The sequence below is a fragment of the Salvelinus fontinalis genome, chromosome 28, assembly GCF_029448725.1.
Source record: "Salvelinus fontinalis isolate EN_2023a chromosome 28, ASM2944872v1, whole genome shotgun sequence".
Taxonomy (NCBI): Eukaryota; Metazoa; Chordata; class Actinopteri; order Salmoniformes; family Salmonidae; genus Salvelinus; species Salvelinus fontinalis.
The window spans coordinates 7,652,811-7,680,779 of NC_074692.1; the positions used below are offsets into that span (position 1 = coordinate 7,652,811).

Below are 27,969 nucleotides of genomic sequence, written 5' to 3' on the forward strand. Positions count from 1 at the left end.
TAACAGCGCAGAACTTTTATTTAGAGGTAAACAATGGTTAAAATTACATTAAAATATAAAATTTGAATGGGCAAGTCTTTGAGGGGGATCGATGCGGGGAGGGCACAGAGGCGCCCCCCCTCCCCCTCCCCAAAGCCCCCCCACCAGAAACAGAAAACAGGGAAGGGGGAAGAGATCTACGGCTACAAAATTGAAATGGAGTTTTAAAAGAGCGTCAAAATGAGTGGGATTAGCTGGGTCACTCAGATGTGTATAAAAAAGGAGACAAATGCAGTTTGTTAATGTGAAAACCCTCCATCTGAGATGTCCTCATTTCATCAGTGGTAAAGCTCATTCCATTTCTCTATAGGAGTTCAGATTTTGCTGTAACGTCTTCCTGCAGTTTTGAAAAAGTGAACAAAAACGTCCTTCAAAAATAAAAATGCAGCCACCACATTTCTTGTTCTACTATTACATATACAGTATATATATTTATATATATAAATACATACATAAATATCTTACATGTACAACCAATTTGAAAAAGGGAAAAGAAAGAAAATGTTGTAAGGACTTTGGGGGTGAGGGAAGTTGGAGAAGGAGGGTTATGTTTGGGCAGTGTGTTTTTGTTTAGCTCCACACACAGAGCCTTTAGGATGGGGGGGACAGACTCCCCTAGGTGTCACCACAGTGCCCTTCAGTTGGCCCAGTAAGGGCTGCCATAGCTGGACTTGTTGCCCTGGCTCTTCTGCTGCATGCTGCTGGACTGGTTGCGCTGACCCGGACCACCCTGCAGGGGGGGGCGAGAGAGCGCACACATACACACATACAAGTCAATAGGCAGGTTTCAATTGACCCACGTTTACTCGGCCAAAGCAATGTCCAAAAAAAAAAAACATGACATGTGTAACGGAAACGGCAGCTATAGGAGAAACGTTCTACAAGATTAATCTTTTAATCCGTCCGACAGGTGGATTTTAATTTTGTCTGCAAAAAAATGCTGGGAACTGTGTGGGGCACGTGATGTCATCATGTAACTATAAAGCTCCACTCCACATTCAATTCTAAATGCCTACTGCTTGCTAAATCAATTTTTCAACTATAGAAATAGTTTCTTGCAGGACAAGGATTATCTCGACTTTCAAGAATGCCCGAATTGCGTCGACCTTGCTTTTCTGGTTGGCTGGATGCAAGTTTCACCGTCCAATCATTTCAAATCTAGTCTACAGGAGTGCAAGTTTCGCCATGGAGGCGTGGTACAGCTCACCAGGAGACCATGCATATGGTGTTAATTAACAGCAAGTGGAGAATACAAGTCTACGGTGTTTATTAATAACAGGTTGGGGGGGGGGGGGTGTTACCTGTCCATCTTGGGCGAGGTGATGGTGCAGCATCTGGGAGTGGGGCTGCTGGTGGGCAGGCAGGATGTGGAGGAAGGGGGCTGGGGCGTAACCAGGGGCACCGCCGGGGTTCAGGGGGCCTGTGCCCCCCAGGGCAGACGGCAGGCTGAAGGGAGGGGGGGTTCCCGTGTGGAAGCCCTGCTTATCAAAAGCCTGGTGTGGGGTGAGGGGGCAGAAGACCATTATATTATGTCATGCCTGAGTATAATCCTAAATGTATCCTTATGTTTCAATCCTGTGGTACTGAGGTTGTGTGCTCCAGCATTGCTATTAACCACAATTAATCCAACCAGCCGTTTAAATTCAAGTCTATTCGTTATTCTCAGACATGACTTCGCTGAAACGCCCAACAGCAACAACTAAACACCAGGTGTGGACTGACTCACCTGTGTCTTGCTGTACATTGAAGCACCCATTTCAGGCACCCCTCCACTGCTGCCCGAGCCGGACAAACCTGGAGCTGTGAGCGAGAGGACACATCAAACAACATGTCAGTTTGACCCTGTGAGGTGGCACGGCACCAGTAGGCAATGTTTAACATTTCTAGTGAGGGAGTTCACCATTTCAAGAGTTAGTGAGTGAGGTAGTATTTCTTAGTAGTGAGGAAGGTGTTTCAGAACAGTAGTAGTAAATCACGGCGGATAACAGTGAAGGAGGCGGGGAGGGGGGAGGGGGTGCGTCCTGGGGCAGCCAAGTTCAATGAGTGTACCTTTCCCTGGGCCGCTGCCAGCTGATTTGGCCTGTGACTGGGCAGAGCCTCCGTACCCTCCCTTACTGTACTCCCCCGCGTGGCCCTGAGACAGGTCGTCAAAAGCTGAGAGAGGAATGGAAGAGGACCAGGAGGACCGAGTGAAGTGGAGGGGGGAGAGTAAAAAAATAAAAAAATAAAAAGACAGCAGAGGAGGAAGGGGGAGAAGAACCGAGAGAGAAGCAATAAGGTAACTGGCTAGGATAGCATGTGAACAGCGACTATATCCGGCAGAGGTGGGACGGGGGGGGACGGCATGCTCGCTAAGCAAGATCTCCCTCTCAGCCACGCACACAACAGACACACGCGGTCTGATTTCAGGTCATCCTCTCACACATACCTGTTCCATACGTGTGCTGGCCGTAGCTGGGCTGATGCTGTTGGTGGTACTGGCTGGAGGGGTTCCCCAGGCCCATGTTGGGCTGCTTGGCCGAGGCCGGAGGCACAAAGACGGTGGGGCCGTACTGGAAGGCGCTGGGCACCCCGGGCATGCCGGCATAGTAGGGCAGGCCGGTGTAGCCGTAGCCCGGGGGCAGAGGGGGGTTGAGGAAGGCCTGGTTCTGGGTCTGCTGGCCCTGGCTCTGGCCTTGGCTCTGAGCTTGGGGGGGCTGCGAGGGGCCCTGTGAAAGGCTGGTGGGGGGAGCCGGGGATGACGAATCCCCTCGGCCAAACTTGGTCGCTTCACCTAAACAAGAGAGAGGAGTGATGGTGATCGATATGAAAAAAAAGGCAAATGCATAGAAGGGGATGAGAGGCAAAATGGGTTTTTGTTCGTGGGAATTTATCTATAATTATTTCTTAAAGTTTCTTTTTGATGTGCAGTATTATTTTCAACTTTTAGTTGCTAATCAAGTACTGAATACAAAAATCTAGTTTTCTAAACCGAAAACATTTAACTAGCCTACTTATCCAATCAACTAGCTAATTGTTTGGATTCGAATACGAGTCACTTCTCTTATCTCCTGGATAGAAGGCCGGACCAAAGAATAAGAAATGGCAGCAACTTTCCTCCACTACAAGGATTCCCCCGAAGTTGTAGATTGTTTTAAACAACCCTGTGCAAGTAGCTCAAGAACAGCCTTATGCAATACGGGATCTTCTGGAAAACATGCAGACCGCAGAGGCAACGAGGCGGTAGGAAACCGATCAGCAAATTAAAGTCTAGTGTGCACTCGCAATGCGAGCAGTACAACAAGCACAACGAAGTTGGACAATACATTTTACTTGCCAGTTCTGCAGGCTATTGACGTCACCCACTCCAGTCCATAAAGAGCGCAGCGGACCAACCAAAATGCAATGAATCCATTTCCACCAACGCCTCAACACGTTTTACACTCTACAATACATAAAACAAGTCTCCTCTTCTGTATAAGTACATGACAATGATATGATCTGCCTCACTGAAAGGATGTAGCAGCTCCATCTGGATACAAATGCATTGAAAAGGTGCACAGCCATATTTTAAACGCACAGATTGCTGCCAGTTCAGTCTTTTGAGTGCCTTGCTTTTAAAAAGTAAACCACCAAAATCCTATTCTTGTTTACTGCCTCCCCAAGACAAGCACCTCTTACCTCAGTTTTCTTAACTATAACCAAAAATATAGAAGCGCAACATGCAACAATTTCAAACATTTTACCGAGTTAGTTCATAGAAGGAAATCAGTCAATTGAAATAAATTCATTAGGCTCTAATCTATGGATTTCACCTTACTGGGCAGGGGAACAGTTATGGGTGGACACACTTGGGAGCTAAGCCCACCAACTGGGAAGCCAAGCCCAGCCAATCAAAATTGAGTTCTGCCCCACAAAAAGGCTTTATTACAGACAGAAATACTCCTCAGCACCCCTCAGATGATCCCGCAGGCGAAGAAGCTGGATGTGGAGGTCCTGGGCTGGCGTGGTTATACATGGTCTGCGGTTGTGAGGCCGGAGGCTGGTGCGGTTTGCACAACGCATCACCAGGGGCAAACTACCTGGCCTCTAAGACACCTGCAGCACCCGATGTCACAGGAAGCCCGAAAAGATGATCAAGGACAAACACCCACCCGAGCCACTGCCTGTTCACTCAGCTACCATCCAGAAGGCCAGGTCAGTACAGGTGCATCAAAGCTGGGGCCGAGAGACTGAAAAACAGCTTCTATCTCAAGGTCATCAGACTGTTAAACAGCCATCACTAACACAGAGAGGCTGCTGCCTACATACAGACTTGAAATCATTGGCCACTTTAATAAAATGGAACACTAGTCACTCTAACATTATTAAAGTGGAATTGTTTAAAGTATCTTACATTAGTTAGCTCATATGTATATACTGTACCTTATACCATCTATTGCACCTTGCCTATGCCGCTGGGCCATCGCTCATCCATATATATATATATATCACACACACACACACATATATTCTTATTCCATCCCTTTAGATGTGTGGATTAGGTAGTTGTTGGGAATTGTTAGATTACTTGATATTACTGCACTGTCAGAACTAGAAACACAAGCATTTCGCTACACTCGCATTAACATCTGTTAACCATGTGTATGTGACCAATAACATTTGATCAGTTGATATACTGCCAAATTCTCTAAAATGGCGGAGGCGGGTTATGGTAGAGCAGGGGTGTCAAAGTCAAATGGACGGAGGGCCAAATAAAAAATTTAGCTACAAGCCGAGGGCCGGACTGTTCGAATGTTCATTGAAACATTTTTAAATGACGCATATAGTCTAGTGAACCTAATTGAACCTACTGAAAACCTAACAAATATATTCCAATATGATCAGATAAATAAAGCAATATTTTCTTATGGCTCTGTCAGTAATCTTTAATTTTCAACAGACACAAAAGACAAATTTCCTTTATATAAAAATCCCCATAACATGAACATTAAATGAAAGAAACCGGTATTCAAGGCACCATCAGTAGCCTATATTTTCTATTTTAGCAAAAGTGGGCTAAATTTACTTCAAAGAAAAAAACAATAATAGCAATTTTCTATCATCCACTCAACTGAAATATTTTTAAAATATAATTGGATTGAAATACAATAAAATAAAGTGCAAAAATCTATTAATCAAAAACAACACTTTGTTTAAGGAGAAGTAACATGCAGTGAAAACAAATATTAAACTTTAACTTTTAAACTTGAACTGAGTAAAAACTCTAAATATGTGATTGCACAGTAATGTTCACTTGTTTGAGGTTGAGGGTGATACTTGGTGGTGTCCCATCTTTTCCACAAGTTCATCAATGTTCGGGGTAAGGCTCTGAGCTGAGGAAATCCTCAGAATTGAGTGGAGGTGTTCAGCAGTAAGTCGACTTCTGTGTGATGTTTTGTTCAGGTTCATCAAAGAAAAGTTGTTCACACAGGTATGTGCTGCCAAACATAGACAACGTTTGAGCAGCCTGGATGCGCAGCTGGGGCATTGTGTCGGGGAGGAAACGGGCGAACTCCGCAGCACCCACTGCCGCATATTTTGCCCTCAGTGCATCATTGCATTGGAGGTCAATCAACTCCATTTGGAGGTTTGGTGGTGAGCTTTCCACGTCAACAGCAAATGGGTTACCGAGCAGTTCCAACCTGCTTTTTTGTGCTTCAAAGTCAGCAAATCGGCGTCGAAAGTCAGCGGCAAGCATACCTATTTTATCAGCCAACTGTGCGCTCGGGAACGCACTGGTAGAGAGCTTCTCTTTCATGGTCTGGCAGCTGGGAAAGTGGCTCAAATTTTCTTTCCGCATCTGCGTCTCCCACAGAGTCAGTTTGGTTTTAAATGCCTTCACTGTACTGTACATATCAGAGATGACATGATCCCGACCCTGCAGCTGCAAGTTCATTGCATTCAGATGACTCGTAATGTCACACAGAAAAGCCATTTCACACAGAAACATTTCGTCTCGGAGTTGTGTTGTGTCTTTCCCTTTGCTGTCCAAGAACAGACAAATCTCCTCACGAAGCTCGAAACATCTTTGAAGCACCTTTCCCTGGCTTAGCCATCGCACCTCTGTGTGATAAGGCAAATCACCATGCTCCGTTTCTAACTCCGTCAGAAATGCCTTGAACTGGCGGTGATTCAAACCTTTGGCTCTGATAAAGTTAACTGTGCGCGTGATGATGCTCATTACATGCTCCATTTTCAAGGCTTTACCGCACAACGCTTCCTGGTGTATGATACAATGATAAGCTGTCAGCTCACCTGTCGCGTTTTCCTCTTGCATCTTTTCCCGTATCTTCGCCACCAGTCCGCTCCTGTGTCCACACATCGCAGGTGCTCCGTCGGTTGTCAAACCCACGAGTTTTTCCCAAGGCAGCTCCATCTCATTTACACATCTTGACACCTCTTCATACAAATCATGCCCCGTAGTTGTGCCATGCATAGGACGTAAAGCCAAAAACTCCTCTGTCACGCTTAGGCTGGAGTCCACTCCGCGGATGAAAATTGACAACTGGGCAATGTCAGAAATGTCGGTGCTCTCATCCACAGCCAAGGAATATGCAATGAAATCTTTTCCCTTTTTCACAAGCTGCTCTTTTAGATTGATGGACAACTGGTCTACTCTCTCGGCAATGGTGTTTCTGCTCAGACTCACATTTAAAAAGAGTTGCCTTTTTTCTGGGCAAACTTCGTCACAAACTTTAATCATGCAGTTTTTGATGAAATCCCCCTCCGTAAATGGCCGGGCTGATTTAGCGATCTCTTCTGCCAAAATAAAACTGGCCTTGACAGCAGCCTGGCCTTGTGATTTGGCTTTTTTGAACAGAGCCTGTCGAGATTTGAGGCCTCGTTTTAATTCCTCTGCCTTTTGTAGCCTTTGTTCCATGTCCATATTCTTGTTTTTGTCCGCGTGTTTCGTTTCATAATGTCGTCTCAGATTATACTCTTTCAGTACCGCCACACTTTCTCCACACAGAAGACACACAGGTTTTCCAGCTACCTCCGTGAACATATACTCCGACTCCCACCTTGTTTGAAACCCCCGGTTCTCAGTGTCCACCTTCCGTTTTGCCATTTTTGATGGGTATCTGAAAGTTAATTTTACTGTGATGCTGACGACTGCTGTGCCAATAAATATTGAAATGAAGCAGCCTACTGCTCGGTGCGTCACCGTTGCATTGTGGGAAATGTAGTATTGGTGCGTGTAAAAGATCTGCGGGCTGCCGGCTTGCTGCGGTCTGCGGGCCGGTTCTAATAATAAATCAAGATCATCCCAGGGGCCGTAAAAAACCTTCTCGCGGGCCGGATGTGGCCCGCGGGCCTTGACTCTGACATATGTGTGGTAGAGAAATGAACACGAAAATTCTCTGGCAACAGCTAATATTTTTTTTGAATTTCGCGGCTCTGCCTTTTCAGTGGGGGTGGGGGGGGTGTGCCGCTAGCGGCACCCCGGGGCTAGACAGGTTAACTTGCTGGACTTTGTGCAACACGTAAATGCTCCCACCCACAACCGTGGACAACACACAAAATGACCTTATTATCACTGGCGATGTCACTGACTTGGCTGTCATCGAGCTAGGCGTCTCTGGCCGCAAGGCTGGTGACACACTGACCGCTCCAACTCCTCTCCACCAACTAAAGGGCACCATTAAATTCCGCGACCTGAGGAAACTCAACCCATTCCTCTTTCAGGAACACAATCCAGCCCACCTTTTGAGTCTGACTGTAGTGAGCGGGCCCTTGAAGACATGGTCAGTCTGTATAACAGCACTCTCACTTATACCCGGAACATCCTTGTGAAGTAACGTTCCAACGCTCACCTCCTTGGTTCACACAGTTCCCCGACTGAAAATCCCAGATCCCAATCGCAGATCTATTGTCTGGGGCCAAGTCACCTTTCATGTAATAACGTCATGACCATCATATTAGGGAAAGAGGATCATTTTGTACATGTACTGCGAGTTTGACCAATTCCAGTTCCCTTGGTTAGGGGATTGCCAGGATAATTTTTATGTAGGACTGAGCAGCTCAGTTCTGTAAAAAAATAAAAATAATTCTACTCCAAAAATTAGGAAAATAAATTGATACTGACACCACCTAAAATATAATTTCCACCTCTAGAAATGTGCCCAATAACATGTAAAAATGGTTAATTAATTATAACATATTGGACCATGTGCACATAGCCTATGCGTGGTCTATAGTATCAGATGTGCTATTAGCAATAAGCATTATCACCTGTAGCCCAACTGATGAAGCATCATGGCTATAAAATGTACATTGGCTGAAGCATGGGGTTCGTCCATCTGTATTTACCCCATTGGACACTACATCCTGATTGTTATTATAAACATAAATCTTTGTTCACTTTAAAATATTCAAATCGTTGGTTTATATTGTTTTTATTAAGCAACACTGCTCTCAAAACTGTTTTCCCGTGATCGCATTAAGAATTGTTGTGCATTGGTCTGCTTGTCCAATGGCTCTCGCAAGGAATATTTAGCTCGGATAGAACACACAAGCCGACTAGGTAAATAGGTCAACTACTCTACTATGGGGTTGTCTGATTTTGCTTTAATAACATTACATGGCAAAAATAGTAGCACTGGAAATTCCATCCTGAGCGATAAAGTATAGGCTTTGAATGACTTCGCCAGCAGCTACAGTAGGGTACACACCGCTGTCTGAGGTGAGCGCATGATTGTCATTAACCAATCACGCGTGTCAGTTCAGTGCACATTTATTTGGGAATATATTAATTTCGTAGAACAGACACGCTTCTATTAGGCTAAGTCACCTCCAAACCAGCCTTCTGCTACATTGCCTCTCGCTTATGGAACGCTCTCCCTGACCATGCGCCTCCATCATTGGGAACTTATTATTATTATTTTGCTTTAAATACCGGCCAAAAAAGCCACTTCTACAGACTATTTTTCACAGTCCTAGTCCCAATGTATTTAGCACCCATCCCACTATGCCATTTTACCTGCCTTGATTCTAAAGGCATGTTTTTATTGTCTAATGTTTCTCCTCCCACAGTAGTTGAGAACTAACGAAAAGCGATATACAAATTAAATGTATTATTATTAAATAGTATGTATGAATAGTTCCATCGCAGGATGGGGCTGAATCAGCCATTTGTTCAATTCATTAGTCAGAGGAGATGGGAGATTCAGTCATTGAGGTAGTCCACATATTAAGATTCAGCTATGTGCTTGTAACCATCATCATCTCCATATTATGGTGAACACACAAGATTTGGTTCTGGCCTCAGAGATTAGTGCATTTGTAAACGAGTGTGCAACAAGCGTTACCTGAGTATGGATTGTTGGCTAGCCCATCTCTGCCAGGCATCGTTGCCGTTGTACCAGGGAATGGGACTCCATAGTAGTCCTACAGAGAGATGGAGAAACACACCAGCTTAAACGAGAGACAGAAGGAGAGAAAACATCAACAAATAAATCAGATTCTACACAGGAGATGGGAGGTTGTCATTGAGGTGGTCCACATATTAGGATTCAGCTATGTGCTTGTAACCATCATCATCTCCATATTAAGACGGGCACAACAGACAATATTGATCATTAACATTTATTTATGCCTGTCTACTAAAAGTACATCTAAGCCAGAGACCATACGAGAGTCCATCTGGGCAAACAGAAATGTGTGCTGCATTGCTCTTCATCTACACAAGTGATGTTCCATGTGTGAAAGGTCACTCACCATAGGCAGACGAGACTGAAGCATCTGCAGGTCCTCATAGCCATAGATCTGCTTTAGAGCAGGACAAAGACCAAATGAAAACAGGTCCGTTGATACATCTCAACTGAAATAGTCAACCACGACTCGCTAAGCAAGAATCGATGGCGGGCTAGAGAGAAAGACTAGAGAGAAATGGATGGGAATTCATGGAAACAAAAGAAAAAGAGCAAGAGCGCGCAAAAGGAAAAAGAGGGGTAGCGTAGTTACCGGGTATGCAGGAAGCAGGCCTCCAGGGCCCATAATGTACTGATTGGCCAACAGAGGGGGCACTCCTTGGGCCAGGTTAGGGGGGGGTTTGCCTGTGGAACATCAGAATGAGAGCGGAAGAGGAGTCAAAAATTACACTGGTCTATAAATCAACGGTCAAATAAGCAGAGGGACTAGGACAGGGTTTCCCCAAACTCTGTCCCCGGGATCCCAAAGTGTGCCCGGTTTGTTTATCTAACACCACACAGCCGATTCAAATGATCAACACTTGATTAGTTGGTTATTATAATCAGCTGTGTAGTGCTAGGGCAAAAAACTAAATGTTCCGGGGACAGAGTTTGGGAAATCCTGGAGGAGAACCATTACGTGACCGTAACAAACCTATGTGTGACGGCAGGGTTCTCCTGGACTCACCCGAGGTGGTGGTCAGCAGAGGTTGGGCGGTGCGCCCGGCGGCCGAGAGGGCGGCGTTGCCAGTCAGACCAAGCCCTCCGGGGCCGTGCATCATGCCATTGGAGCTGCTAACAGCGGCGTTGATCGAAGGGCCCGAGGAGGAGAAGGCGTGGAGACTGCTGTTCTCCTCACTGGTCATCTGTATGGTAGGGTGGGGGAAGAGAGAGTTAGCCTGACAGAAGCTTAGCTTTAAATCGGTTGCCTTTTTCGTCTCCAGCGTTTGTGCTTATTTTAGATCAGTCCCTCGGCGATCAACAACCATAGACACACACCGTCTAGGAAGTGTTTTACGTCAGCCCAAGAAGAGGCGGTGCTTACCGTGAGGGAGGAGCTAGTGGAGAGGGCAGATCCTGATGAGTATGTACTGGTCACATGACTGGAGAGAGAGCAGTAGAGAAAACAGGTAATGTTATCAAATCTGATAAGTATTAACCCAATGAGTCCCACCATAATGCAAGTGCATTTGACCTCTAACCCCTTTTAACCCCCTAGAATCCCCCCCCAAAATCTGTCAGTTTAAGCTAGATACATTTTCTTTTGCATTTGATTAGTCTCAATCCACAGCATCCGTCGACGTTGCACTGTGGTAGAGCTAGAGCGGTGTTTGACTGAGACATAACGAAAAATCGGTCTCCTCACAAAATCTGTAGTGTCCGAACGGTTTGGGCTACAAACTTATGACCCCCTCTATGGAAAGATGATTCTCACAAACACGTGTTCTTCGTTTTGCTCTACGACCCACACAAGCATCTTGGGACTCGTCTGAAGTCGGTACAGCCGATCTGCCAACTTGTCTGTAGCGTCCGAACAGTTTGGACTGCACACTAATATGACCCCTCTGTGGAAAGGTGACTCACGAACATGTTGGTTTTGCTCTAGGAACCCACAGGCCTCATCTGAAGGTCGCCCGGTAACAGTTGAAAAAATATATATGAATTGAAGTATATGGAGAATGTTTAGTGCCAAAAAAAAAAGAAAAGTTAAATCCATTTAAAATATATATTTAAAAAAATCCACATACACCACCAGTCAAAAGCTTGGACACACCTACTCATGTAAGGGCTTTTCTTTATTTCTTTTTTTTTTTTACTATTTTCTACATTGTAGAATAATAGTGAAGACATCAAAACTATAAAATAACACACATGGAATCATATAGTAACCAAAAAAAAAAAGTGTTAAACAAATCAAAATAGATTTTATATTTGAGATTCTTCAAATAGACACCCTTTGCCTTGATGAGAACCTTACACTCTTGGCATTCTCTCAACCAGCTTCACCTGGAATGCTTTTCCAACAGTCTCTAAGAAGTTCCCACATATGCTGAGCACTTGTTGGCTGCTTTTCCTTCACTCTGCGGTCCGACTCATCACAATTTGGTTGAAGTCGGAGGATTGTGGAGGCCAGGTCATCTGATGCAACTCTCCTTCATGGTAAAATAGCCCTTACACAGCCTGGACAATGTGTTGGGCCATTGTCCTGTTGAAAAACAAATGATAGTCCCACTAAGCCCAAACCAGATGGGATGGCGTATCGCTGCAGAACGCTGTGGTAGCCATGCTGGTTAAGTGTGTCTGAGTGTCACCAGCAAAACACCCCCACACCTCCATGCTATACGGTGGGATATACGCATGCAGAGATCATCCCTTCACCACACACAGGTCGGAACCAAAAATCTCAAATTTGACCAAAGGACATACCTCAGACTGAATATGAAAAAATATTAAGATTGTTATTTTGCCTGCCAGTCTGAGATATGGCTTTTTCTTTGCAATTCTGCCTAGAAAGCCAGCATCCCGGAGTCCCCTCTTCACGTTGAGACTGGTGTTTTGCAAGTACTATTTAATGAAGCTGCCAGTTGAGGACTTGAGGCGTCTGTTTCTCAAACTAGACACTAATGTACTTGTCTTCTTGCTCAGTTGTGCTCCCACTCTTCTATTCTGGTTAGAGCCAGTTTGCGCTGTTCTGTAAAGGGAGTAGTACACAGCGTTGTACAAGATCTTCAGTTTCTTGTACGGAATAGCCTTCATTTCTGAGAACAAGAATAGACTGATGAGTTTCAGAAGAAAGTTCTTTGTTTCTGGCCATTTTGAGCCTGTAATCAAAACCAAATGCTGATGCTCCAGACACTCAACTAGTCTAAAGGACAGTTTTATTTGCTTCTTTAAAACAGCAGAACAGTTTTCAGCTGTTCTAACATAATTGCAAAAGGGTTTTCTAACAATCAATTAGCTAATCCAAGTTTATAATTTTAAAAGGCTAACAACGTGCCATTGGAACAAAGGAGTGATGGTTGCTGATAATGGGCCTCCGGGCGCCTTTGTAGATCTACCATAAAGAATAAATAAAAAGCCGTTTGCAGCTACAATAGTAATGTCTACACTGTATTTCTGATCAATTTGTTATTTTAAATGGACACTTTTTTGTTGCTTTTCTTTCAAAAAACAAAGACATTTCTAAGTGACCCCAAACTTTTGAACGATCGTATATATACTGTATTTTATACCATCTATTGCATCTTGCCTCTGCCTCTCTGTCATTGCTCATCCATATATTTTTATGTATATATTCTTATTCCATTCCTTAGATGTGTGTGCATTAGGTAGTTGTGGAATTGTTAGATTACATGTTAGTGCAGCAATATCTATCGGAACTAGAAGCACAAGCATTTCGCTACACTCGCAATAACATCTGCTAACCATGTGTATGTGACCGATAAAATGTGAAATATATTTTGATTTGTTTAACACTACATGGTTACTACATGATTCCATATTTTTTATTTCATAGTTTGTCTTCACTATTATTCTACAATGTAGAAAATAGTTAAAATAAAGAAAAACCCTTGAATGAGTAGGTGTCCTAAAACTTTTGCCGTGTCCTGATCTCTCTTGTATCTTATACAGACACTGTATAGGGGGGACGACAACTCTGTTCCATGTCGTGAATGTTAAATCAATGAGTTTGTATGAGCTAATAGCAGTAAGGCCAAACAAAAATGTTAATAAAATACAGATATATATTTTTTTATATTTCTAGATTTCTTAATAAAAAATCAAGTAGATCAATGATTCTTGGTGTGACCTTTTTAAAGCAATTCCATATGGCTTGGTAGGCTTAGACTGCAGCGAGTTAAACATTGTGTGCTTGGATTCGTCCATTTCTTCTGCAGCCGTAGATACCATTAGTGTGTGTGACTAACACTAGAGCACTGTTTGAGACAATGGTGGATCCTGACAGGGCCAGGGTCTTGAAAAAAAATATAGTCTGTTAAGTCCAAATGGTTTGAGCTAAAAACCGAGACTCACAAACATGCTTTGCTCCATGACCCTCACAAGCTATACAAGAGTCGTTAGAAGGTAAGTAGTTCTTCTAGACAGATCACAGGAAAACCCAGGACAGTGTTCATAACACTGTAATAAGCTCACAGTTGCTCTCACAAACACCAAACAGTTGTCACTGATTAGTTGGATATTCATTTCCCAGCAAACAAACAATCTGTACTTATATCCTTCATATAAATTCATTTTTATCAGGTTGGTTTGGTGGACCTTATTTTTTCCAATTGACATTAGTCAATAAAACTCATGAAAGCAACTGTTAATGTCAAATTGTGTGGTCTACTTGTAGCCCTGGTTGTCCTGAAAATAAAATGGTTGTGAGGCTAAATATAAGGGCTGGCCATGCAGATAAATGAAAAGACAACGTTTCCCGGGGTCTCTGGACTGATAGGGTTAAAAAGGGTTGAACCAACCGATAACAAGGACTTCAATTCTACTGAGTCAACACGGGAGATTCAGTCATTGAGCTAGTCCATATATTAAGATTCAGCTATGTACTTGTAAATATTATCATGAGAATGACTAGGGGGGTGAGTTATGGGCTTACCTGCTGAGGGATGGCAGGGGGGCGGAGTGGGAGGGCATGGGGGCCGGGGAGGGAACATGGTGGACGGGGCCACTTTCACTGCTCATGGGGGGCGACTCTGGCTTTTGGGTACGAGAGGCCAATGACGTTGCTGAGAAAGAAGAGGAGCGAGACCGACAGATAAGCAAGCACGCTGGACTCGTTTCTGTCTTAAACATGAACTAAGAAAACCTTTTCCTTCAAAAGGGTTTCTGTTTTGTCAACCACAAATTCTCATGGGTACTTACAGTCCTGTGGGCCCGGTGTCCTCATGCCACAATAGCCATTCTGTGAAAGAATACATTGACACTCAGAGGGCAATCTGATTTCACTAACAATGATACGTCCTGTATCAGTGGCCACAAGCCTTTTGAAAGGGTGTTCTTGGGCATATCGTGTTGTTACATTAAAGCTCTAGTAATCTTAAAATCACGCCTAGTCTCGAAAATGTCCATTGACCATAGGAGATTCAGTAATTGATGTATTCTACATAATAATCAGATATGTGCTTGTAACCATCATTATCTCCAGGTTTACGAGTGACAGGAGTTGTCGTCTTAATCGAGTCAGAGACAGTGTTTAGTGTGGGTTACTCACGGTGAGAGGGGTGGAGGGGGCGTCTTTGCTCTGGGAGTAGCCCAGGTGCGAGGGCATGCTCCGCGGAGTGCCACTGTCCACTCTGCTAGCCGAGGGGTTGGAGGAGGGCGGAGCGGCGCTGGGGAGACCCAGGGAGGGGGAGGGCGTGGCACTGGGCAAGCCCAGAGACGGGGAGGGGAAACTGGGGTCCGACACCGGAGGCATGGACGGCAAGCTGCCCAGGGGCTCACTGCAACAGAGGGAAGAGCTAGTGTGAGACAAGTTCACCTTGGCCTCTACGCTCATACAACAGTGAGACTAATTAAGCGAATTAATTTGTATTTGTTTTAAACACACCTGACAGGTCCAGGTTTTGAGAACAAGCTACTCTGGGGTTGAGGTACGGCTGTGGAGGCCGGCTCCCTGGCAGACTCAGCCTGTTGGCCCATGTCAGTCACACTGGGCTCCGAGCCAAAGTCCAGAGCCCCAAACTGCACGTTGAGACCAGACACGTCTGCCGAGCCTGGCATCTCCACCGCAGACGAGGGGATCTGAGAAGAGAAAGCGAGAGACGTAAAGAAAGAGGGTGAGGGACATTTACACATGAAATCACATCAATGTACATACGCTATTCAGTGTGATTAATGAGCACACTGACATTTCAGACCAACTGTATAAGAGCATGCAAAGTTACTCACTACTTGCAGATGTTTACAAATAGAGAAACACTCCTTGTATGTACCCACTGAGTGAGCAGGCAGCCTCTATTTCCACACACGTTTCCTAACCTTGGAGGGAGGTGGTACTCTGCGTCTTTGGGTCTTGATCTGCCTCTGTGTGGGTTCAGCCATGGGGGCCTGGTGGTCGAGAGCCAGCTTGACCCCGGGGGAAGGCTCGTCTCTGGGAGGCGGGGGCCTGGCGTTGTAGTGGCCGTGGCCTGGGGGAGTGGGGACCGAGGGGGGAAGAGACAAAGGGTCTGCCTGGGCCTGCTGCTGCCGCTGGGCCAGTTTGCTGAGGACAGGGGACGGCTCTGGCTGCATCTTCAGATCCACTAGAGAAGACAGAGACCGACAGAAGGGTTTATAGTGGTATTGGGAGTACAGTAAATACATGCATGGAAAAACTTGTGCCAGTATGGCTGCTGGTCCAAAATTGACTCCCTTCTCCTTCCCCTTCAATGTTTGCACCACCACTACACTGCTTACACCTACCCAGACTCATGAGATCTGGGGTTAGGACCCAGGGGATTGGACAACAAAATAAAAAATAAATAGGGACCGGATATGTGCGGCAGCTTTTACAACAGAACTCTGACTTAAGGTTCTTGGTGTACCCTGATGCTTCTCCTCCCCACTGTGTTCTACAGAGATAGAAAGAGAAGTTGAACAGAGTGATAATGTACTGGGGGTAAAATGCTAAAATTTAAGTTTCAGCTATGTGCTTGTAACCACCATCTCCTATTCGATAAGTCGATAGACAGACAATGACGTACCCACACTTCAAACTTGATTTCCGTGTGATAGTACCTGCGTGTGTCTTAAGTTGAGAGGTTGGAACTGGGCCATGCTCCACTCTTGGGGCCTTGAATTCGCTGGCGGAAATGGGCGAGGGGACTTCAACTGCAGGTGGACCGGATTCTTTGGCGACACTGCCGTTGCCCGCTGTGACCAGCTGCTGATTGGGCCGCGGGGCGAGCCGGGGCCCGTTGAGCTGCTCTGGTATCCTGACCTCATCCGGGGCCGGCTTGGGCCCACTCAAAGCCCCAAAACCAGAGCCCAGGACTGAGGACTGTCGGGGGGGGGGGGGGGGAGAGTTGATCATGTCTGTCTGAAAGCATTTCCAGGTGTCTAAATTCACTTGAGAGCATAATACTAGTGTGTATGTATAAGCATAAGAATATGAATGCGTGTAACCATGTTGCGGGCATGCGTTCGGCTGGCTGCCTCACCAGGGAGGCAGGGGCGTAGCTGTTGGCGGCGGCACTGGCGTAGCTGTGTGTGGCGGTGCGAGTGCCATTGTGATGGGAGTTGGTGAAAACCAGGCTCTGGCCCCCGAGGCCCTCGGCGGCGGGGGGCTCCATGCCACCCAGCTCTGCCTCCACGCCACCAGTCTTGGGCAGCAGCAAGCCTAAGTCCACACTACAGAGGGGGCGATAAAACAACCAGCAGTTTACAATGGGACACTGAATGCAAAGTGTTGTGTTGTACCCGGATACTGCTTTGTCACGATTAGATATCACTTCAATTTACTTATAATGCGTCTCATTTATATCTCAATGAGAAGCTGAGCAGAGTGAGAATGTAATGGAAAAATAATGTACTTATAGGACAGAAGGAGATTCAGAGATTGAGGTAGTCTACATATTACGATTCAGCTATGTGCTTGTAACCATCATCATCTCCATCATTTGAAAGGCCGGTACGGAGAAACTCATACCAACTCCAGCCAATGTACTTTTTTGTTTTCGTGCTAGCAGAGAGAGCCAGAGGTACTCGAGTATTTCATGGGTGTAAAGTGTGCTTTACTGTGGTGAGTATTAGATTGGAGCCCTTACTTGTGTCCAGGTGTGATGTGGTTTGCAGAGGCAGTGAACACTTTGGTCTCAGACAGCTGTTGATAAAAACAGAAACATCAGGAAGAGAACCTTTGTTGTGTGTGTGTGTGTGTATCCACTGCAATATAAAGCCAAAAGTGGCAAACACTTACATCCTCATTCCAGTCTTCTGCAGCCCAGTCTTCTAAGGTGCCTCGCCATGTTCCTCCTACGCGGGTAGGGGACAGTAGGGGTACATAAGTTAAACACGTCTTCATGCCTGGCCTACTCTGGCCAACAGAGCTCAGTCAGCACAATAACATCTGGGTTGTATTCATTAGGACGCCTCCTAAAGAAAACGCATCATAACGGAAAACAAAAAAAAGTGTTTCTTATTGGACAAACCTAGGTAGTCCCTGTGTTCTTCCCGAATTAACACAGCCCTAGTTGTTTACTACTACACTTTAAAGCTCTAAAACATACCACTTGTAAAGGAGTGGGCCTTCATTTCACACCTCAGAGAAACCCATTTGGCCATCTAAAAATCAACTGGCGTGCCAGAAAGGTCTCACCTGTTCCATCGTCAATCCCCTCAGTTTCCCAGGTTTCCTGGCGAGACCCGCCCGAGTTGGCGTTGTAGTCAGCAGGGTTGAAGAGTCTGGAGGCGAAGAGGGGTTGTTTAGGGGTTGGTCTGTGTGTAATCATTAAAATCGGCAGTATTCAGCAATTCTATGATACAGTGAAACAGCCACCCACACACTAAAGACCTCCTGGATACCGGGCTGAATAGACATGAACAGCGGGAGACAACGGGTGGGCTCTTTCCAACTCACCCCATCCCCTGAGAGGAGAACCGGTTCCCACCAGCTGCTCTTCCTCTGCCGCGACCCCCCGACCCTAAGGACACACAGACACACGTCTGACCTCTGCTGCAAGACACACAAACCCCTGTCTAACAACCACACGTGAAGTTTGTGAGTAAAAAAAACAGACAGACATACGTTATCCGCACACGTCTGATATGTTGCTTCAAAAACACACAAGCATAGATTAGAGGGGGGCATGTTAATAATGTGCGAGTTCCACGTCTAGACCGGTAAAGAATTTTGAACAGACTAAAAGCCTAACGTTACTTGCTTATCAGAAATCAGTGTTTAGACTTCAGCTTGACAACAGCGACACCATTTGACAGGCTTCAGATCAGTATACGAGAGCGGGCTTAGCCTAGACAGATTAAGTTAAGACGTATGAGGAAACACATCTAGAGACAGCAACTGCCGTCATAGGCACCCCTGACCCGACCCTCACACTATCCACGTCTGTCTTTGACTGTCCCAACCAAAACAACCCCCCATTCCGGCACCCTCTCCCTAGCAGCTGCAGGACACAGTACATTTCACACGTTGCATGGCACTTGTGGTAATAGCTGGGCGACACAAATAGACACATTGCCAACTAAAATTCTACACCCACCCTACCAGACATACAAAATGCCCACATCACATGCCATTTTGGGGAGACAAGGGCCCGGTAGAGTAGAGAGAGTGGGTTTCGCAAAACTAAGATCAGGGAGGGTTATTGTGGAGGCTATTGTAGCGTACAGCATAGTAGTGGAATCTTATTGTGGGGCACACAGGACTCTAAAATGGGACCATTTTGGTAGTATATGCTCAAATATTTTGCTGTGCGAGGTATTTTTATTGGGGGGGGCACCAGTGTTACGAGAAAAATAAAAAGAGCCAGAATAATTGTTCTAATAACTAGGCTTCGCTGTAGTATCCTAAAGAAAGGTGCCACTCACGGTTGCACCATTGCCACAATGAAAACAGATGGGTTTTTCTAGCCCAAGATATGTCCCAAATAACCAGCGCTACATATTTCCTCTTTTTTCATTTTTCCATCCATGTCGCGGGCAGTTCTAAAACTAGGTCGACTTGCGAGCCGCTAATCATTTGTTTGCACGTTTTTCAGTTATCTAGCTACTTAACAATCCGTTAACTTGACCAGTATATCCAAACATTTGAGGGTACAGAAATAAAGGGAAAAGGGATAGCTTCTTCAAGAGATCAATGGCCATAGCAATGAGGCGGACTGATCTCTTGCATGCTGTCAAAGTTTTTTTTAAAGAGTGTGTACAATTTTCAAAGTAAGGCAAGGGTACAAACTAGTGAGGGTGCACAAAGGTGACATTTGTCACACCGAAAAAAATCCTAGAACTGCAAGAAATGTGCCTATTTTCAGAGTGAGGTCATCACAAGCCCAGCGTTTCACTAACGATGTGATACTAGGCCAAGTGTCACGACACCAAGCACTATCGTGACACCACAGGGTTCCCATTGCAGCAAAGCTAGAGAACGTGGCTACATTCTTTTCTTAGTACCAGTAACACTCACCTCTGCCAGCAACGCCTCTCCCCCTGCGACCACGGTCTGCCCCTCTATCTCCAGGACCCATTTCAAACACATTCTCCTCTGACCGCACTGAAAGGTAAGGGGAAAAACAAAAACAATGACATACGTCAACACACTCGCAAAACAAAGAGGCGATTTAACAGTTTCCAGAACATTAAGGACACCTCTTTCCATGAGACTAGCTGAACGCTGTGATCCTTTATTGAGGTAACCTGTTAAATCCACTTCAGAAATTAGTGTATATGAAGGGGAGACGACAGGTTAAAGATTCATTTTTTAACCTCGAGACATGGATTGTGTATGTGTGCCATTCAGAGGATGAATGGGCAAGACAAAAGACTTAAGTACCTTTGAAAGGGGGATGGTAGGTGTCCCTAGGGCTGTGGCGGTCATGAAAATGGACTGCCTGTCTCACAGTAATTGACCTTTAATAAACAAACACGTTTAGCTAAATCCATACACCTGGTGCCTAGGCTGTGGTCTAGTTCATTTATAGCAGACAAGATATGCTTATAATTCCCATCATGATTTTATTTATATGAATACAAGTGACCATATAGCTGAATAAAATAGAAAGGCTATTTCTCAAATGATTGCCACGGGAGTGTGTACATTGAGCGGCTATTACATGTGGTGTAAAAAGTGATTTGAAACAGGTCTTAAATGCTTAATTTAGAATTATTTAGCATCCTTTGTGATAAAGCATAGAATGTCTTAGAATTCAAAATATGGGCAGCATGATGCAATTTGATGATTTGAAAAAAGCCAAAGGCATTCGCTCGGTTTCTGGCCTAGACTGCACACGCAGCCAGTCTCATTCCCAAGTGATAATGTTCTTCTCACTTATCAGACTAGTTGCAATTTAATACTGTCTTTACATATTATACTAATAAATGGAAAGCAATTTTACACATTATTAATGGGCCATTATCAGGGCATGTCTTCCGTATGCACCAACTTGGTAATAGCATATAGGATGCCTGTCCCGTGGTGCCAGTAGGCTACTCCGGATGTAAAGTGAATCATTGCGCATTAGGAGTTGAGAAAATAAATAATATTATGATTAGAAAGCTGGGATCCTCCTTTTAAGAGGCCATCAAAACTCGTCGCATGTGATTCCGTATAGCAATGTTGCGCAATGACTGGACTTAGAGAAACACTTATTTTACTCCATGCATCAACCAGCTGTTTGGGTAGCTGCCTCTGTCTGTGCGACAGGCCTATTCCTCTCAAACTCTATGCCAGGGCTCTCCAACCCTGTTCCTGGAGAGCTACCCTCCTGAAGGTTCACTACAGCCTCAGATGTTTAGAATCTGATTCAGCTTAGTCCAAATAGCTACTGTTGCGTTTGGCTTAGAGTTTGAAACAAGATCAACGTAAAAATTGAATTGCTACTTTAATACAGCAGATTTTAAGTTCTAGCAAATAAAATTGTTAGCGTCATTTATATTCCCCCCTCGTCCACCACCCTTCCCCTGATTAGAGTCGGACCAACCAACAACAAAACTTCCATGTACAGCTATTTTTAACTCACATCTACAGCACATGTATAATGATTTCCTAATTTCCTCTTTCTGCAAGTGCTGGATTTTCCCCCACAGCGGCCAATCCACCATTCAGTGTGATCTTAACTCCAAACCTCCGATGTCCACAGTATACCATTTTGCAATACATCCCTCCGAGGGTCTTGAACCTCCCCATTTGTAATATTTCTACCAATATTACCTAAGGGTATAGTGATATTTCCCATTGACTGATCGTGTTTTTCCAGATCCTAACATTACAGTTTGCATGTCCACCTGAACCCTAATATGACGTGGCCACCGTTCACTCTTCGTCGTTGCGCAAATGTAGTCACTATGCCATTTCCTTTCTGCATCTAAGTTATATTGCCGAGACTACGTTTAAGTGAAAGTGACATTTTTTATTTATACTACGGTAATAATTTGAAGCAATTTATAGTTTAATGGGTGGCAGACAGACTTTCTTTAAGAAAGTACCTCTTCTAACTGTGGCAGAGCCACAATATGTTGGTTGTAATTTTGTATTGAGCATACACCTCCATACACTTAGTTACGCGTGACAATTTTCCTATTTACAATGTATTCATACATATTATACCCATTTTTTCTAAGAACATTTGTTTTACCCCCTCAGTACATTTGAGTTTAGTCATATTACTTGCTGTAATATTTGATCGCCTTACCTGGAAGATGAAGTTGCAGCCAACTCTGTATGGCTTCATTTACGCTAGCTGTTCCCATAGACTTCCAGTCATTGAGCCAACAACTATCTCGGCAGAAATATCTACAGTACTAGTCAAAGGTTTGGACACCTACTCATTCAAGGGTTTTTATTTTTAGTATTAGCAAGTTGGTTAGGCTACTCAGCGCCATTCCTTTACAGAGCACAGTTTGAATAGTTACCGTGACTCAACGATCACGTCGAATTTGACCACATTCATGACTCTTGACCGCCGTTGTGGCGGTAATATGGTCACTGTAACAGCCCTAGGAGTCCCGCTCTCACCTTCTCGGCTACGGCTGGTTCCACGGCCCCTCCTGTTGGGGCCCCCACGGCCCCGGCTTGCCTCGCGATCTCTCTTCTCTCGGTTGTCCTTCGTCTCAGAGGGTCCTCCCTCCTTCATGGGGCCTCGCGCCTTTTTCCCAACCGTCTCCCAGGAGGTCTGAATGACAAAGAGACCTTATTGCAAACACAAATACACTCAACACTGCCTAAGCAAACACGAGAATACTTTGAGAGCGCAAACTTGGGACTGACTAATAAAGTAGTTAAAGAGCCTACCTGCAATTGGAATTCAATTTTGTAGGTAAGTTAATGATGTATAGTTCAACTGTCATACACTATAATAACCCAAAATACAAGCTAGTTTAACTTCATAGTTTGTAAACAATGTAATTGTGATCGAACACCGTTTAGCAGGGCACTCCAAACCTGTCCTTGGAGAGCAACCCTCACGTAGGTTTTCGATCCAACCTTAAGTTGTAACTAACCTGATTCAACCAGCTAATTATTAGAATCAGGTAGGTTAGATTAGGGTTGCAGCAAAGACCTACAGGACAGTAGCTCTCCAAGTACAGGGTTGGAAAGAGCTGTTCTGTATAGGCTGAAAACATGATTTAAACTATCATTTGGATCTCATGTATGGTCAGTACTAGCATCCATAACAGTCTCTAAATTTGAGAGTGGTTACACTTCTCCAGCCCCATCACTCAGCCGTTAACCAAAACAGTAGCAGGGTGTTTGCTTTGTGGATGTTTGAACTGCAGATTGCCCCTTTAATTAGAGTTAGTGTCACTGGATGTGTATTCATGTGTCAGAGCGTGGACCTCACTGTGTCAGAGGTGCTTTCCAGCAGGAAATTGATGGCTCTGTTGACATCCTCGTTGCAGTCATGGAGGGCCACCATACACTCGTCTTGGGTCTTCCCAGTCACCTCAATCAGCTGTGGGAATACACACATATGATCAGCACTAGGCAGCAAGTAGTCTAGCGGTTAAGAGCATTGTGCAAGTAACCAAAAGTTTGCTGGTTCAAATCCCTGAGCCAGCAAGGCAGTTAGTCCCCCAACAACTTCTCCCCGGTTGTAGATGACAGTGATTAAGATGGGTTGAGGCGAAACACGGAAGACACATTTTGGTTGAATTCATTCAGTCGTGCAGCTGACTAGGTACCCCCTTTCCCCAAGTACACCATTTTTAACGTTTAAACGGCCATTTAATAATTTCTTTACTAATTTTCCCATAAAAAACTAAGGGAAATGGTCCTCCCGAGTGGCGCAGCAGTCTAAGGCACTGCATCGCAGTGCTTGAGGCATCACTACAGTCCCGGGTTCGATCCCAGGCTGTGTCACAGACGGCCGTGACACCCATGAGGCGGCGTACAACTGGCCCAGCATCGTACGGGTTAGGAGAGGGTTTGGCCAGCCGGGATTCCCTAGTCACGTTGCACTCCAGAGACTCCTTGTGGCTGACCTCTGGCGCCTGCGGGCTGACCCCGGGCGCCTGTGGGCGCCAGTTGGATGGCGTTTCCTCCAACACATTGGTGCGGCTGGCTTCCAGGTTAAGCGAACAGTGTTTCAAGGAGCAGTGCGGCTTAGCAGGGTCGTGTTTCGGAGGACACGTGACTCTCGACCATTGCCTCTCCTGAGTCCGTAGGGGAATTGCAGCGATGGGACAAGACCGACTTCCAATTGGATATCACGAAATTGGGGAGGAAAAAGGGGTAAAAGTACAAAAGAGGAAAATGAATAAAATTCCACTTGAACTCACAATGAAGCTGTCGGCAACGGGTTGGGTCTCACGGCGAGTTCCTTTCAGATGATTAAACATTGCACATGTACTAACATTACTGTACCCCCCAACTCCACCTCCAAAAGTTGCCATTTCCTTCTCAAAGTATTGCCATACGGGACTTCGCTGCTGTCGCTGGCCTTTCTCTGACACATTTTTCTAACCGTTAACAGCAATGACAGTGGAGGAGACTACTGGTGTGGACTCCATTTCTGAGTGTCAACATTCGATTCTGCTAGAAATCGACTCCTACGATTGTGTTTTTTGGGACAGACCAATTAGTTGCTGTACTTCCAGATACACAAACAATTGGATCTTTCATAGCAAATTAACGAGGGATGGAGTAAGAGGGGCACAGTATAGGCAGGCCGGCCACTAGGCAGAGAGCAAGAACCGTGCACTAGGCTCATCTATCGGCTAGAGCCGTATCTCTCAATTTCTTGGCTTGCAAGTTCAGTAAAGCAGGACCTAATCAATAAATAGGGTAAGATATTCTAGCCACAACAAACCGAAGACTGAACAAACTCGCATCATTAGCTAAAAGAAAGAGCGTGGGCTGTAATCATTAGTTTGGAACTAAAACGAGAGTTTCAATTGGACAAAGCGAGGTAGGTCTCGGCCGTTTAGTTTGCTTCCTTCGCGATACAGAATGGGCGTAATGAATACGACCCAGGCGAGCCAGCACGAGGGAAAGAGGGGCCACCACGGGCTGTCTTGGTAATCTGCATCTGGGAATGTCTTATTCACCTCTTCTGGTTTTATTTCAAATTAAAACATTGCCCGGGCCTTTATCGTGTAGTTAGACATGTAGTAAGAAATGTATATATTTTGTGATAACTGCACTGTGAATTTAATTTTATGAGGAATTCTTTGGGGGGAGGGTTAGGGATTCTTAACGTTAAGGATCCAAATTTCATTTAAATGTTCACTGCCCTAATCAGCACGCGCGCACATAAAACAACTTAGCAGTGCCGACAAAAACACTCACAAATACAAAGAGGATACAAACAGACATGTGTGGGATGAGTGTACTGTACTTAAAAATCATACAGACTGCTATACAAATGCCACGTTCACCACATCTTTCACACACTGTCCTCACCTGTTTGACCTTATCCTCAAAGTCGGCATCATTTTTGTCGTAGATCATCTGGGCAAGCCGAATCTGTTCCGCTGTGGCCTGCATTCAAAAAATAGAGTAGTTACACCCAGGTGACCTCCATTTTTTTGTGTGTGATAAGACTAGAAGGTGATAGGCACATTTGAAATATGTACTGGTGATGGCAGGAATAACATGAGAAAAGATCATGCGACCCCTGTGTATGGTATAACAAAGGCTTGTTGGGACATTAAGTCAAGTTGGCCAAGACATGAGTATATGTAGCTCTTGAAAACCATTTTCCATACGGAGGGTTTTCAGCGGTTACATTCACCAACGGTTGGCACCATGTGAACTACAACTCTGATGCTGCGTCTTAACATGTAGAAACGGCAATAATAAATCACTTTCAAAATGGTTTGAAACATATGCCGATATGGCCTTTATCTTTCATGTCAGCTAGAAATTATCTTTCCAATAAAAAGATTCTACTATGTTACTGGTACCATAAGTGTAAAAGGGGGGGGGGGCATAACTGATTTGACGAAGTGCAGGCAGACGCAACAGAACACTTAGAAAAAACGATATATCCGCACACTGCAGAGCTCCCAATGCAATGGGTTAATCAAATAAAAACATTTTAAAATCGATTGCATCAGAGCTATACGCAGCTACCTTTTCTAGTACCAGTCACCACTGCCAGCAACCAAAAGTACACTGTACAGTGTTGCTACTCTGAAATTGTGTATGAAACTCACCTGTATCTGTTTTTGTGGCTGTGTGGTTTGTGTGGTGGTGGGCAGCGCTCTGTCTCGAGTTCCTCGAGCTGGATTGCTGACCACTGAAGTCATCATATACAGTATATACAAAACAATGTATGTACAAAATAGAAAAATCTGAAACAGATCAATGGAGGGAGAGGCAGTCAGTCAAATGGACATCATAACCATTTCAACCTCACAGGACTACTTGTACGGAGTCTTGCTTTTGTCGTCAACTTTGCCTGTGCCATGTAAGACTATAACCCTGTCCATAGCTCATCATGTTTAAATTTAGACACCGGGCTGTTCTGGTGTCAACTTACATCTCTCACGCACACATTCAAAAACATTCTCACAAACATAGATGTAATGGTCAAACAAGCATCACTCATACATCTGGCTACAATCAATTTGATTGAACTAAATGGCAGCTATAAGTACTGGCAATTTATAAATAGTTTTATTGCTCTGTTGATAGTGGCGAATGTGGATTTGAAGCTAGCGTTCAACATTATAGCTAGGCATTCAAACCACAGCGCCTAGTCCAAATCATGGGGCAGCCATTTGGGATTGCCCAAAAAAGTTCAGACGTGCCAATGGTTCATGACATGTGCCCGTGAAGTTACTAAAAACTACTAACGTTTGCCAGCTAGCTAAATTAGGCATCGCTATTAACGGAATGCCAAGCGGATATATGGCCTAGCTAGCCAACCAATTGACAAATTAAGTGTGATTCTGATAATCTAATGATAGTGCGTAGCTGGTTTGCTAGCTCTCGTCTAGCTAACAAAGCAGCTGCCATTGTTGTTGTGACAGCTGTGTTCTCTAATCGGGGTGGGTACACAAATGAACAAACCGGATTCGGTTAGCTAAATAACTAAGCGTCTTTGTAATCGAGAAAAAAAATATATAAACTATATTAATGTAAGATTTGTTAGCTAGGTTTGCTAGCTATTTCCAGAAATAAGAGCATCCCAAAATGAGCTTGGTCGAGCGCTTTATTATTTTGATGATTCACAGTAAAGACGATGACTTACAAAATAGGTAATGACGCGTTAACGTAGCTAGTTATAACGTTAACATTGCCAATCTATTCTTTGTTCACATGTCTAAAGTAAGCTTGGGCAAAGACCAAACTGTCTGCCTCGCTCTAAACGTTAAATAGATAACGTTAGCTAGCTAAATGTTTACTAAATTACTGTAACTATAGTAGTTAACTTCAGTATTAAGCCCATAACGCCCGTTTGATAGCTAGCTAAGTATGCTACCGCAGATAACTTGGTTTGCAGTCACTGTCAGAGACCAAAATAAACAATGTTGGACGGAGCTCTTTGTGTAAACGGCTAATATTAGCCAGTTAGCTAGTACCCCTAGCTAATGATTTATGATAATGGTCGCTCTTTGAGGAACAGTCGCCCATACACTGTACTCCACACACGTGGACGAATAATATTACATTAAAGAATAACATGCAGCTAGTAACGTTATATCTACAAATTGTATACAATACTACAATGTAACCCGCTAGAAAGAAGTGTGGACATAGCTAGCTATTTGACCCGTGAGTTATCTGGCTAGCATGCTAGTTAGCATACATTTTTAGCATTTGAAAACGATAGCAATGTGGATATGCTAGAGCTAACTTAGCACTGAAGTGGCTAAGCTAACTGGCAACGTGAAAGGATGGCTCGGTCGATCTATTTTCGGAGTATCACTACAGTAAAGTGGATCAACCGTATTTTTGTTGTTGTTTATGATTATCATAACAAACCTTTTTCTTTCTTTACCTGCTAACACGCTTCACTCAGCCAGCAGCAGATGCCGTCACGTGACACACCGCGCCGTTGTTCAACCCCGAATAACCGAACCAGCCACTAATAACAGGCCTAGCAGA

General features: G+C 44.6%; 1 protein-coding gene and 1 non-coding gene across 6 annotated transcripts; both read right to left on the bottom strand.

The window, feature by feature from the left end:
• LOC129826039 (ubiquitin-associated protein 2-like) lies at positions 1 to 27,969 on the bottom strand. 5 transcript variants are annotated; one of them, XM_055886319.1, is made up of 27 exons: positions 27,863 to 27,969; positions 26,073 to 26,210; positions 25,318 to 25,395; positions 23,258 to 23,368; positions 22,432 to 22,588; positions 19,885 to 19,971; positions 18,325 to 18,388; positions 18,064 to 18,149; positions 17,665 to 17,720; positions 17,513 to 17,568; positions 16,907 to 17,096; positions 16,485 to 16,746; positions 15,747 to 16,009; positions 15,316 to 15,509; positions 14,980 to 15,208; positions 14,631 to 14,670; positions 14,365 to 14,494; positions 10,795 to 10,852; positions 10,405 to 10,615; positions 10,024 to 10,115; positions 9,778 to 9,828; positions 9,369 to 9,447; positions 2,468 to 2,812; positions 2,089 to 2,193; positions 1,766 to 1,839; positions 1,341 to 1,532; positions 1 to 769 (listed from the first exon to the last, which is right to left on the bottom strand). In XM_055886319.1, exons 2-27 carry the CDS (start codon positions 26,166 to 26,168, stop codon positions 677 to 679), a joined length of 3,399 nt encoding a protein of 1,132 aa, XP_055742294.1. In that variant the 5' UTR covers positions 26,169 to 26,210; positions 27,863 to 27,969; the 3' UTR covers positions 1 to 676. The 5 variants fall into 5 exon arrangements, with proteins under 5 accessions (XP_055742294.1, XP_055742296.1, XP_055742295.1 ...); XM_055886321.1 differs by having other exon boundaries at positions 10,438 to 10,615; positions 27,847 to 27,954; XM_055886320.1 differs by having other exon boundaries at positions 9,778 to 9,825; positions 27,847 to 27,954.
• On the bottom strand, positions 14,840 to 14,915 carry LOC129826813 (small nucleolar RNA SNORD121A). Its single transcript, XR_008755088.1, has one exon. It is a non-coding gene; the product is annotated as a small nucleolar RNA SNORD121A (small nucleolar RNA).